This window comes from Diplotaxodon limnothrissa, linkage group LG3 (assembly GCF_057381915.1).
Source record: "Diplotaxodon limnothrissa isolate DT_005_m linkage group LG3, D_limnothrissa_male_GT1.1, whole genome shotgun sequence".
Lineage (NCBI taxonomy): Eukaryota > Metazoa > Chordata > Actinopteri > Cichliformes > Cichlidae > Diplotaxodon > Diplotaxodon limnothrissa.
Genome location: NC_140598.1, coordinates 23,431,906 through 23,444,449, shown reverse-complemented (window position 1 = coordinate 23,444,449; position 12,544 = coordinate 23,431,906). Strand labels below are relative to the sequence as shown.

The 12,544-nt window shown below is 44.5% G+C and overlaps 1 protein-coding gene across 1 annotated transcript; it reads left to right on the top strand.

The window, feature by feature from the left end:
- The first annotated feature begins 1,623 nt into the window (after nt 1–1,623).
- Nucleotides 1,624–12,245, top strand: LOC146635020 (butyrophilin-like protein 2). The gene is made up of 3 exons (XM_085345100.1): nt 1,624–1,684; nt 11,505–11,840; nt 12,067–12,245. Exons 1-3 carry the CDS (start codon nt 1,624–1,626, stop codon nt 12,243–12,245), a joined length of 576 nt encoding a protein of 191 aa, XP_085201226.1.
- The last annotated feature ends 299 nt before the right edge of the window (nt 12,246–12,544 follow it).

The window sequence follows — 12,544 nt, the reverse complement described above, 5'->3', positions numbered from 1 at the left end:
TAAAGCACCAAATCCACACTTTTAAGCTTAAATTTCAAAACTAACATTTTAACTACTGATTTTATCTATTGTTCTGATTTTATCTACAGTTTTTTTAAATCATGCTTTTTATTGTTTTTGTTTTTTAATGTCTCTGTAAAGCACTTTGAATCACCTTGTTGTTGAATTGTGCTATATAAATGAACTTATATAAATAAACTTGCCTCGCCGCTTTCAGCCACATTTACAAAAACGCCCCTCCTGTTCTGATTTTTCTGATTATAATCTGAGAGAAAGTGCTGAACTCCTCTGAGCTGTTACAGGAACAGATGTTGGCAGATGTGTCAGTGACAGAGTTACAGTTAGAGAGGTCAGTGAGCAGGATTTCTATCAGGATTCATGTCAGATTTATTATAATGATGTCTGTTGGTTCACACTCACGGCTGCTTTGGACTGATTCCAGCTCAAAGCACATCAACATGTTTTCATGTTTCCATCATGATGAGGAGCAGAAACTCTGAGGATTCTCCTGAACTGACTACAGTAAGTCATCCACAGCTTCTGCTTTATATTCTACATATTATTCAGTAAATAATAGATAATTACTGATAATTAGACACTTTCAAAGGGAGAAAAGTAAAAAAAAAAAATCTGTAGTTAAGAAGTACAGATACTCAAGCTGTACAAATACTCTGCTAATAGCTGAAGTACTCATTAAACTTCTTTACAGAAGTAAAAGTGAAAACTACAGGCTCTGAAAAGTACTCAGGTCCTACCGTAGTACTCAGTAAAAGGTAGTCTGGGGTTAAAGTGGATGTGGCAGGTAGAGGAACTCTACGACTGAGTGCAGCAGGGATAAAGAAATAAGTCGGAATCATTTGTTTTGTGAGCTCCAGCTGTTTCCAGGCTGTGATCAGCTGATCTACAAGCAGACGTGAGCCATCAGCGCTCGTGTAACACAGTACAGTACAGAGCTGTCAGAATGAATCACCCAAGTTTAGTCTCACACTCTTTATCCAGGTTGTTGGCAATTATTAATTTATCGCCCTTCAGTGTCACACCAACACAGTGTCAACACAGCAAAGTGAATGTGCCACACACTCCATGTGTCATCTACTCATCACCATCTGAAACTATAACCTTCATGGGCCAATCACAGAGGACGAGACAGACGAAGTAAAACTAGACACAGGAAGTAGGACTCACTGGTTCTCCATAAAGAACAGAGATTTTCAGTTTTTTAGGTAAAACGTTTCAGTTTTCTTGGTTAACGTTTGGTTAACATCAACCCACAAAAATATTTGAACAGAAACTCCAAAAGCGAGTGAAACTAAATTTAAAATATAATTTCATTTTCAGTGGATGTTAACCATGAAAAGCCTGAAAGATCATTGGTAGAAAATTCAAATTATATTGGTCGAACATATCAGACTTTCAAAGCATCTTCAAAGTGTTGAGTTTAAACGAGCAACTGAACAACAGATCAGCTCTAACCCTCAGGGACATTCAGATTTATTTAAACCTTTAATCTGATCGGATGTGTTCAGGTTTAAACTCGGGTTCAGTTATTCAGTGAAAACACCAACAGACTCAGACATTTAGAACAAACTAAGAGTGAGATCAGCAGAAACAGAGAACACGGACATGTCTGCTGTAACTGCGTCGCTCTGCTCCACGCTGATGTTTGTCCTGTTCGTCTCTGCAGGTGAGATTTAACTGATAGAAACTAAACTGAGTTTATTTCTGAGATAAAGAGTCTCAGTCTGGTTTACATGCTGATTATATTTCTCTAAGAACTAGTTTCTTACTCATTCAGTGTTGTGATCGACACAAAGCTGGGTGGAGTCTGTGTGTTGGTGCAGTTTGCAGCACAGACACAAAGAAGTGTAATGTGTGTGTCAGTGTGATGTGTTGTAGTGTCAGGAGTCAGGATGCAGCTACAAAGCTTCTTGTTCAGTGTATACAAACAGCTGTAGCTCCATAAAGGCAGCATGCAGAGACTCACAGTGTCTTATAATGAGAGGCTGCTTTTGTAACCAATACGTCTGCTCACCAAAGAATGAGTGAAGCAATATGGATAACAGCAGAGGACAATTTATTTAGGGTCTGATGGCAATTTACCATCGGTATCCAGCACTTTAAAGGATTGATGGACTGGAGCACATCTGTCCTTAACATACCCTCTTAAACATCAGCTTGACACTGATATATCAAAGGAAACTTAACCGACTTTAAGTGCAAATGTTTCAACCTGAACAACTTAAAACCTCTCTGGGATACAATGTAAACAAAGACAAGAAGAAGAAAAAAATATTTCCATCAATAGTCACTTTTCCTAACCAGGAGACAAGTGAATATATTATGTAAAGAGTCCTTTTTCTCAGTCCTGGGGTTGTAACACCACAACCTCCTCAGTCCGTAATCAAAGAGTGTCTATTTGACAATAACCAAAATGTCTTTGGATAGTCTTTGTGAATGAAAACAAAACAAAAAAAAACAAATGGTATTAGCTGGCCAGCAAAATAAAGAGAGTGTATGGCACTGAGTGCGGGCGTGTGTGTGAGTACTTCGGTCCAAATAATCAAGGTCCGGATGGATGAAGGGATGGCGGCCGCTGTCCTTTAATGGCACCAGTAAGGCAGCACAGTAGTAAGGCAGCACAGCAGCGAGGCAGCACAGCAGTAAGGCAGCACAGCAGCGAAGCGTCTGGCAGGAGAACGAACAATAGTCCTTTTCAAGGCTACTGCAGAAGGCGATATTCCCCGCTAGCTCACCCCAGCTTGCTCTCTGGCACAGCTACAAGCCACGTGAGCTCATAGCCCCTTAGTGACATACGAACTTGGCTACCAACGTCCGCTTAGCATGGCGGCTAATTGTCGAGCTTGCTAGCTTAGCCTCGATTAGCACCTTAATAACCATTACTACACATCACATCATAGCAAACACATGATAACACATGGAATAGTATAATATACATACGAAACAGATTTTTACCTGGCAGGAGAACGAACAATAGTCCTTTTCAAGGCTACTGCAGAAGGCGATATTCCCCGCTAGCTCACCCCAGCTTGCTCTCTGGCACAGCTACAAGCCACGTGAGCTCATAGCCCCTCCCACTAGATAACCAAATTAACACTGGGTTACATCCACCCCTGCTTAAAGTGTGACGTCCCCGTCACTATCACCCGACAGAGATTGCACTAACCCAGCAATCTGTTGTTGTAATGACAGGAAAAAGTTATTGAGCAATGCAAGTGTCATCGGCACATTGGAACTGTGATGCTTACAATCGACTTTGTAGCCGACCTGATAGTCACTGAGATAAGCCGGTGGCACTCTCCTCCTTTGTGGCCTACCACATGTTGGGGCTGGGCTGAGCACCTCCTCATCGTTTGCTGTCTCCGATCCTGTCAGATCTACAATGAATTCAGGTGCCCCAGGATTCAGAGGATACTGTGGCTGGGACGCCTCCTGTTCTCCCAGAACATCCCTTTGATCCGCCAACAAGTCATTGTCAGGAAATTGGCTGGATGTAAAGTTTATTTCCTCGTCTTGCCCAAACTCCTCCTCCAGCCGAGTTTCTTCTGTGTTGCTCCCTGCATCCACTCTCATGAGAGGTTGAACCGAACTGGTTAGCACATCCTGACTGTCACATTGCAGGTTAACCGGTAGGAACCCACAGGGAAGAAGCATGTCACGATGCAGAACTCGCTCTCTGCCCTCTGCATCCTCTGGCCTAATCACATAAACCGGGATAGACTCATCCGTCTGCTTAACAACGATGTGCACAATAGGCTCCCACTTATCAGAGATTTTGTGTTTCTTTCTTAGGCTCAGATTCCTTACCAGGACTCTGTCACCCACTTCCAATGGAAGGGCAGTAACCTTAGCATCCCAGCGTCTTTTGTTCAACAATTGTCTCTTCTCAGCATTTCTTGAGGCTAGGTCGTATGCATACTTCAGCCTACTCTTTAGTTCTCGTACATACTGAATATGTGTTCTGGTGCTGTGGCCACGTGGACTATGTCCAAAACAGAGATCAATCGGAAGGCGTGGCTCTCTACCAAACATCAGAAGGAAGGGCGCTTCTCCAGTTGCGTCATGTTTTGTACAGTTATAAGCATGTACAAGGGGGCGAACATACTTCCTCCACTCCTCTTTTTTCTTATCCTCCAGAGTTCCGAGGAGGTCCAACAGAGTCCTGTTGAATCTTTCCACTGGATTTCCACGTGGATGGTAGGGTGTCGTACGGGACTTTGTAATCCCTGCTAGTTTACAAAGCTCTGCCACTATTTCAGATTCAAAACAAGCACCTTGATCACTATGGATTCTGCGAGGAAACCCGTAGTGACTGATGAAGTTCTCCCATAACACTGTGGACACCGTTTTCGCTGTCTGATCTCTCGTGGGATATGCCTGTGCATATTTTGTAAAATGATCAGTTAGTACTAGGATGTTCCTGGTGTCTCTCGAATCGGGTTCTATTGTCAGAAAATCTATGCACACTAACTCGAGGGGACCACTGACTTTGATGTTGACAAGTTTAGAGGCTTTCTGCACTCGTGCCTTTCGTTTCACACACCTCTCACATGTTTTACACTTGTTCTCAATGTAGCTAGCCATTTTTGGCCAGTAAAACCTCGCTCTAGCCAGTTCTAAGGTTCTCTCAATACCCATGTGACCTGTCTCGTCATGAACACCTTGGAAAGCTCTCTCTCGATGGCTATTAGGGATGACAAGTTGATGGAAGGCCTTCCCCTTTTGATCAAAAACTCTACGGTATAGCACCCCATCAACTAGAAGTAACTTTGATTTCTCCCGAAAAAACAGAACCACCTCAGGTTCCTCAGACTTTCTGTCAAAAGTCTCATCCCCAGTCTCTAAAATGCCTATGATGCGGGCTAAAGAGCTGTCATTTCTCTGTAACTGATACCAGTCCACCATAGACATTCCTGGTAGGGCTGACTGGCCAGGTAGGGGGACCGGATCCTCAAGGTCATCAGGAACCGCACTGTCATTGCACAAGAGTGTTTCCACGGCAGGGATTACAGTGTCGACTGTCTGTGTGCCTTCACCTAAGATCGTGTTGACATTGACACTATGACGCTTACACACAGTACTCATTGCCTCCCCATCGAGAACTTTAAACTCCTCAGGGGACAAACTAGCACAGTCCAGCATGCTGGAGATTCTTCTGTCTGTCTCCAGGGACTCCTCGTCCTCCTCTGAGGGTCCATGAGGCCTCCTAGAGAGCCCGTCAGCATCAGTGTTATGTTGGCCAGACTTGTAGTGTATGTCAAAGTTGTAAATCGACAGAGAAGCAAGCCATCTGTGACTTGCAGCATCAAGCTTCGCACTGGTCAACACATACGTCAAAGGGTTGTTATCAGTCAGCACCTTGAAATTAGCCCCATACAAATAATCATGGAACTTCTCACTTACTGCCCACTTGAGGGCGAGACATTCTAATTTATGTACAGGGTAATTCTTTTCGCTTTTGGAGAGGCCACGACTAGCATAAGCTACTACTCGAGTCTGGCCGTCTTGAACCTGATACAACGCTGCTCCCAGGCCTGACATACTGGCATCTGTGTGTACTACGTACGGGAGCTGCCAGTTGGCGAAAGCCAGAACAGGTGCTGAAATCAATTTTTCAACGATAAGGTCAAAAGCAGCCTGGCAGGCAGGGGTCCATTTTGCCCCAAGTGAGGGTGACTTTGTTCGTGGCCAATGTTTTTGGCCTTTATGCCTGGGGGCTAGTTCTCCCTTTAACAAGTCATTGAGAGGCCTGACAATGCAAGAATAATCCCTCACAAACCGCCTGTAATACCCCGTGAAACCTAGGAATGACCGTAGCTCTTTGGCAGTTTGTGGGCATGGCCAGTCTTTCACAGCAGTAATTTTGTCTGGGTCAGGCTGGATCCCCTGGGCAGATATTACATGCCCCAGATATTTCACGGAGGTTTGGAAGAACTTGCATTTAGAAGGGGATAACTTCAGACCAAACTCAGCAATGCGCTTAAGGACCTTCATCACCCGCTCTTCATGCTCTTCCAGTGAGTTGGAGAAGATTATGAGGTCATCTAGAAATGCAACAACCTCCTGGAGGTTAATTCCCTCCATCACTTTCTCCATTGTCCGTTGAAACGTGGCAGGGGAGTTAGTCAAGCCTTGAGGCATCCTCCGAAATTGCCATGTTCCAAACGGCGTTGTAAATGCTGTCTTGGGTCGATCACATGGCTCAACTTCAAGTTGATAGTACCCGCTCTTGAGATCTAAAACAGTGAACCATTTTGAACCAGAGAGCAGAGTGAACGTCTCCTCTATACGAGGCAATGGGTATGCGTCCTTTTTGGTGAGGTTGTTTAGTCTCCGGTAATCTACAACCATTCGCAGTTCCCCATTCTTTTTCCTTACAAGCACTACTGGAGAGGCATAGGGGCTATGTGACTCCTCTATAATGCCTGTTGCCAAAAGGTCTTGGAGGTGTCTTTTCAAATCATTGAAATCAGCGGGCGAAACACGTCTTGTCCGCTCTTTGAATGGGACATGAGGTTCTAACTCAATGCGGTGACTGACCCCCGTCACACTACCAACGTCAAGATCATGTTTCGAGAAAGCATCTGATGCTTCTTTGACAATTCTAGCCTGTATGTGCTCTTTGAATTGTGGTGATATCGGGCTGTCCCCAAAATCAAGGCCAAGAAGCACGGCAGATTGGTTACTGTCCTCGCTATGAGAAGCTAGCAGGGACTGTGCCTGCAGAGGAGCATCTTCGGGCTGGGGGTTCAGATCAGGGAGTGCAACAGGAACCGCCCAATCAATGGGGGAGCACTCAGCAATAGCTGTCCCAGGATACAGTGTGATGCCCCGCCGAGAGGCATTTTTGACCGCAACTTTAAACTTACAGTGAGACATAGGTTTTACATCAACTATCTGGTCATAGATGATAAACCCCCCTGGTGTAGGTGTGTCCTCCGAGCTACACACAAGAGCCTGAAATTTATCGCTCCCAGGTTTAGTGTGGCAGATGGCTTTCAAAGTATACACCTCACCTGGTTTCAAATGCACCGGTACCTTGCTGGAGAGTGCAACACGGAGGGCTTTGACCTCGTCTGCTTGGGGGTCAGCCTGCTTGAAACATTTGGTATATGCCATGACCCAGTTAGTGTCAATGGGTAGAGTCTGCAGAAACTTTGCTCCACCCTTTTTTTGACAGTCTTGTAGCATGGGACCTAACACATTTGTGCCCACAAGAAGAGAAAACTTATCATTGTACGATTGATCTGGACTAACTAATGCTAAGATGTTGAAACACTTGTCTGTGCCACAAGCACTTTCAGGGAACTGAACTTTAGCCTCAATGTACCCCACATATGGTACCTTTTGTCCAGCCGCACCTTCGATGTCCAGTACCTCTTTTATAGAGAACAGTTCTCTATGAGAAAGATAGCGAGAATAGAATGACTCTGATATTATTGACACTTGGGACCCGGTGTCAATTAAACACCGACACGGAACTTGATCTAACCATGCTAAACCATCACAAGGCTCCCCAATTAGACCCTGAGGAAACTGGGGAGGCACCGTTGGAGCTGGGGCTTCGTACATGCACTGGCTTGAAGGCTTGGAACTGCTCTGACCATCAGCTCCTGCTCGTTCCACAGCAGGAGCTCCTACTGGTTTAAAGGCAAGTTGGACTGTGGACTATTCTGTCGCTGAGCCATTGAACACTGGCTTTGCCCAGCACTGTGCCTCTCACACAATTTCTTTTGCACTAATATGGCATTGGTTGGGTTTGAACATTGTGGCAACATATGTGAATCCTCCCCACAATTATAGCAAAATTTCCCAACCCTTTTATGATCACCAGGTAGCCTAGCAGGAGTTGGTGGAGCTGGATTGTGGATTTTGGTTCTGTGCGATAGCTTCTGCCTAGTTTTATCACTTTTGGGACACTGCGAATTTGCTGCAGATGAGCTGTTCATTAGCTCTGCTTCTAGCTGCCTGATTCTTTCCTCCAGTTGCTCTCTGGTACAAGCATCCAGCGCTGTGGGAGGTGTGCCAGAATGCCTGCCGTCATCTGTGGCTACGAGTGTTCGAGCCTGCACTTTAGTTGAGGTGCCGCTCATGTAACGTCTCCTGCGCATTTCTTTTAACTGACTCTCTTTCTCATGCGTTCTGATTTTAAAAAGCAGCTCTGAGAAAGTGGGAATAACATGATGTGCAGATCCCACTATTTCTTTTAGATGCAGAGTGGCAATTAGAGAGTCATCCCAGCAACCTCTGAGGAACTGCTTTAGTAGCTGAACATCAAAATCACTTCTAGGTATGCCATTACCGTCAACTACCTCCTGCAGCAACGTCTGGAGTCGGCGCAAGTAATCAGATGCCTTTTCTCCACTATTCTGATGAGTCTCTAGGTACTGGATATACAGCTCTTCACCTCCAGTGACATTGCCATAAGCCTTGTCAAGCTCATCGAGATAGTCTTTTGGTGATGCTTGAGACCCAATAGAAAGGGCCACATTCAAAGCAGGGCTAGCCAAGCTATCGAGGAAAACACGGCGCTGCTGCCCTTCGGAAAGGGTAGAGTCATTTAGTACCTGTTTAGCTCTAAGTCGCCATACCCTGTACTCTACCTCATTAGGGGGTTTTGGAGAGTTTCCTGAAAATGAGCGGAGCTCAAAACCAGAGGGAGTGTGCATGGGCGAGTCATGTTTTACAATGTGCTCCACAATGACTCTCTGAACCTCCGCTGGCAAAGGATCAACAAGCAGGGAGTCCGCATCAAGTGCCTGTTTAGCCTTGGGCACATGGCCATCATCACAGGCGGCAGTTGACCTGGGACCTGGTGTGGACTGAGTTTTAACTCCCAAGGCAGGAGTTGAGGTAGCTAACCCCTTATATGTATCATTTTTCCCACACATGTGGCTCACTGCAGCCTGATTTAAAGTCATGGGGCTCACATTATATGCTAATGCCAGTTCGTTTACTTGTTCTCTGAAACTAGCAGTCACATCATCAATTGCTCGAGCGAGGGGGACCACATCATGCGCCAGGTGAAAACTGTCAGGTCCCTGAGGACAGTACTCATCTATCTGAATAACCTCCCAACACTCCCCCATCTGCTGAATGTTCTCCATCTAAGAGCATTGGGGTAATGCACTCCATGAACTGACACAAAATAGTCTCCCCGACACTATCTATTCGTTGAATTTTGACAACGTGATCCAGCAAAGCGAATGCTCTTTGCACCTCTTGTAGTTTAATCTCGGCTTTAGCCCCTTTTAACAAAACAGTGTACTCTGGATCAAAACCATACCTGTCACAAAACTCCATTGTCTCTCTCTGCAAAGCAGTAGATGAATTCACAGATGTCTGTGCATGTGCTTCAGGATAAAGTTAGTGATGCGCTCCAGTCCCTGTTCGGGCGCCAATTTTTTCCTACTACTCTTAGTTGTAACCAATACGTCTGCTCACCAAAGAATGAGTGAAGCAATATGGATAACAGCAGAGGACAATTTATTTAGGGTCTGATGGCAATTTACCATCGGTATCCAGCACTTTAAAGGATTGATGGACTGGAGCACATCTGTCCTTAACATACCCTCTTAAACATCAGCTTGACACTGATATATCAAAGGAAACTTAACCGACTTTAAGTGCAAATGTTTCAACCTGAACAACTTAAAACCTCTCTGGGATACAATGTAAACAAAGACAAGAAGAAGAAAAATATTTCCATCAATAGTCACTTTTCCTAACCAGGAGACAAGTGAATATATTATGTAAAGAGTCCTTTTTCTCAGTCCTGGGGTTGTAACACCACAACCTCCTCAGTCCGTAATCAAAGAGTGTCTATTTGACAATAACCAAAATGTCTTTGGATAGTCTTTGTGAATGAAAACAAAACAAAAAAAAACAAATGGTATTAGCTGGCCAGCAAAATAAAGAGAGTGTATGGCACTGAGTGCGGGCGTGTGTGTGAGTACTTCGGTCCAAATAATCAAGGTCCGGATGGATGAAGGGATGGCGGCCGCTGTCCTTTAATGGCACCAGTAAGGCAGCACAGTAGTAAGGCAGCACAGCAGCGAGGCAGCACAGCAGTAAGGCAGCACAGCAGCGAGGCGTCTGGCAGGAGAACGAACAATAGTCCTTTTCAAGGCTACTGCAGAAGGCGATATTCCCCGCTAGCTCACCCCAGCTTGCTCTCTGGCACAGCTACAAGCCACGTGAGCTCATAGCCCCTTAGTGACATACGAACTTGGCTACCAACGTCCGCTTAGCATGGCGGCTAATTGTCGAGCTTGCTAGCTTAGCCTCGATTAGCGATTAGCACCTTAATAACCATTACTACACATCACATCATAGCAAACACATGATAACACATGGAATAGTATAATATACATACGAAACAGATTTTTACCTGGCAGGAGAACGAACAATAGTCCTTTTCAAGGCTACTGCAGAAGGCGATATTCCCCGCTAGCTCACCCCAGCTTGCTCTCTGGCACAGCTACAAGCCACGTGAGCTCATAGCCCCTCCCACTAGATAACCAAATTAACACTGGGTTACACTTTCTCTCACACATGTTGTTCACTTATTATCAGCACATGTTGTTGTTTGTGGAACAGAGTTATTGTAGTTTTTTCTCATTAGTTTGAGTTTTTATTCCATTTGGACTTTTTGTGTTTAGTTCAGTTTAGTTTCCAGATGATTTTCTTCTTTTTCAGGTTTGATTATTTATTGCTTGAAGAGTTTTAATAGTTTTATTCTTTTTTCATTCTTACTGTTTGGAGGTTTGTGTCATATCGTGTCGTGTTGTGTTATATGTAGTGCCGACGTAGGACAGTTTTTCCAATTTCATTGTACTACTGTACTATGTATGACTGTGCAATGACAATAAAGAGTTATCTTATCTTATCTTATCTTATTCAGGAGCATCAGTACAGCTGTTACAATAAAAAGCAGTGACTCAGTCTGACAGACATCCAGAGTCTCAATGAACTCGTCCATCAACAACATTTTATCAAACTAACAGATTCTAAAAACAAAGATTTGTTTTTCAGATGATGTTTTTCATCCGTCTCAGTCTTTGCTCATGAACTTTGTCTCCAAATGTCTCAGCCTGAGCTTCCCTCTGATGAACTCGTTCATAATCTCGTCCATTCTGCTCTCAATGAAAATCTGAACATGTTCAGCTCGGCCTCCTGTCTTTGTGTCAGAGTCTCCAAAGCAAACATGACAGCAGCTCACTGCCATCTTCAAACCTTCCCTTTCACTCTTGCTGCTGTCCTTCTGTCACAAATCAGCCCTGATGAAGATGCTCGGGATCAGGTGAGGAGGAGGAGAAGACTCGCTGTGGTGACGCTTGAAGGGACACAAGAAGAAACACAATCAAAGATCATCATCTAATAACAGAAGACAATCTTTTATTGTGTGTTTCTGATTGGCTGCTGTAGAAGTGAACAATTGTACTTTGACCTTTAACCTCTCTGCTCTGTGTTGTTTCCTCTTTCAGACCAGAAAACCATCACAGCTGAGTCTGGACAGGACGTCACTCTGACATGTCGAGCTGCAAACAACAACATCATTATTTTAGAGTGGAGCAGAGCTGACCTGGGAGATGAACATGTGTTTGTGTTCCGGGACGGTCACTTTGTTCCAGCCAACCAGCATCCATCTTTTAAGAACCGGGTGGATCTGCAGGACAGACAGATGAAGGATGGAGACGTGTCTTTGATTCTGAAGGATGTGAACACTGCTGATAGTGGAACATATGAGTGTCGTGTCTTCATGGAAGAAACACGCTCATGGAAGTTCATCAGCAGCATCCACCTTCATGTTGTTCCTCCAGGTGAGTGAGTAGAGTTGAGTGTGTGTGTGATCAGAGGTGAAGCTGCTTCCTGGTTGTTAATGTTTGTTTCTAAAGATGTTGCTGATGAGACTTTGTAGAAAGCAGCTGGTCTGAGTGATGTGATCAGAGTGCAGTAGATAATGTCTGACAGCAGTTTGAAGAGCAAATGGATTCTGTTCTGTTCTTCACTCATCACCTACACCTCACACCTGTTTCTCACCTGCAGGTCAGACAGGAGGACAAGAGAAGGATGAAGACAAAGAGAAGGAGGATGGATCTGTTGGACTGATTGTTGGTCTGTCAGTTCCTGCTCTGCTTCTTGTTGTTGTTGCTGTTGTTGGTTTTTTGATCTACAGAAAACATAAACAACAGCAGAGAGTGGAAACAAACCAGCCTCCTGTTTAAGTGCAGCAGGTTTAAAATGTCTCAGAGGTTTTTCCAGCTTTGAGTCTGCTGCTGCTGTTCAGAGTTCTGGGTGTTGTCAGTGTTTAAAATCCTGCAGAAACAGATGAACTGAGCACAGACAGCAGGCCCACAGCACTGTAGGTTTATTTCAGTTTTATCTTTAATGGCTGCTTCTGTTTTTGCTGACAGCTCATCTCAGTGGACGAGTTTCATCTTTAAAAACAGTCTTTACATTTCATAGTAACTGGAACATCCAGAGGGCTGTGACTACAAATCAACTTCAACACAGTCAGGCTTTC

Excerpts from the sequence above, each read along its gene's own strand:
- LOC146635020 (XM_085345100.1), top strand. The coding sequence starts at position 1,624 with ATGTCTGCTGTAACTGCGTCGCTCTGCTCCACGCTGATGTTTGTCCTG. Across the intron at positions 1,685-11,504 it reads TGTCCTGTTCGTCTCTGCAG|ACCAGAAAACCATCACAGCT; the intron begins GTGAGATTTAAC and ends TTCCTCTTTCAG. Across the intron at positions 11,841-12,066 it reads CCTTCATGTTGTTCCTCCAG|GTCAGACAGGAGGACAAGAG; the intron begins GTGAGTGAGTAG and ends TCTCACCTGCAG.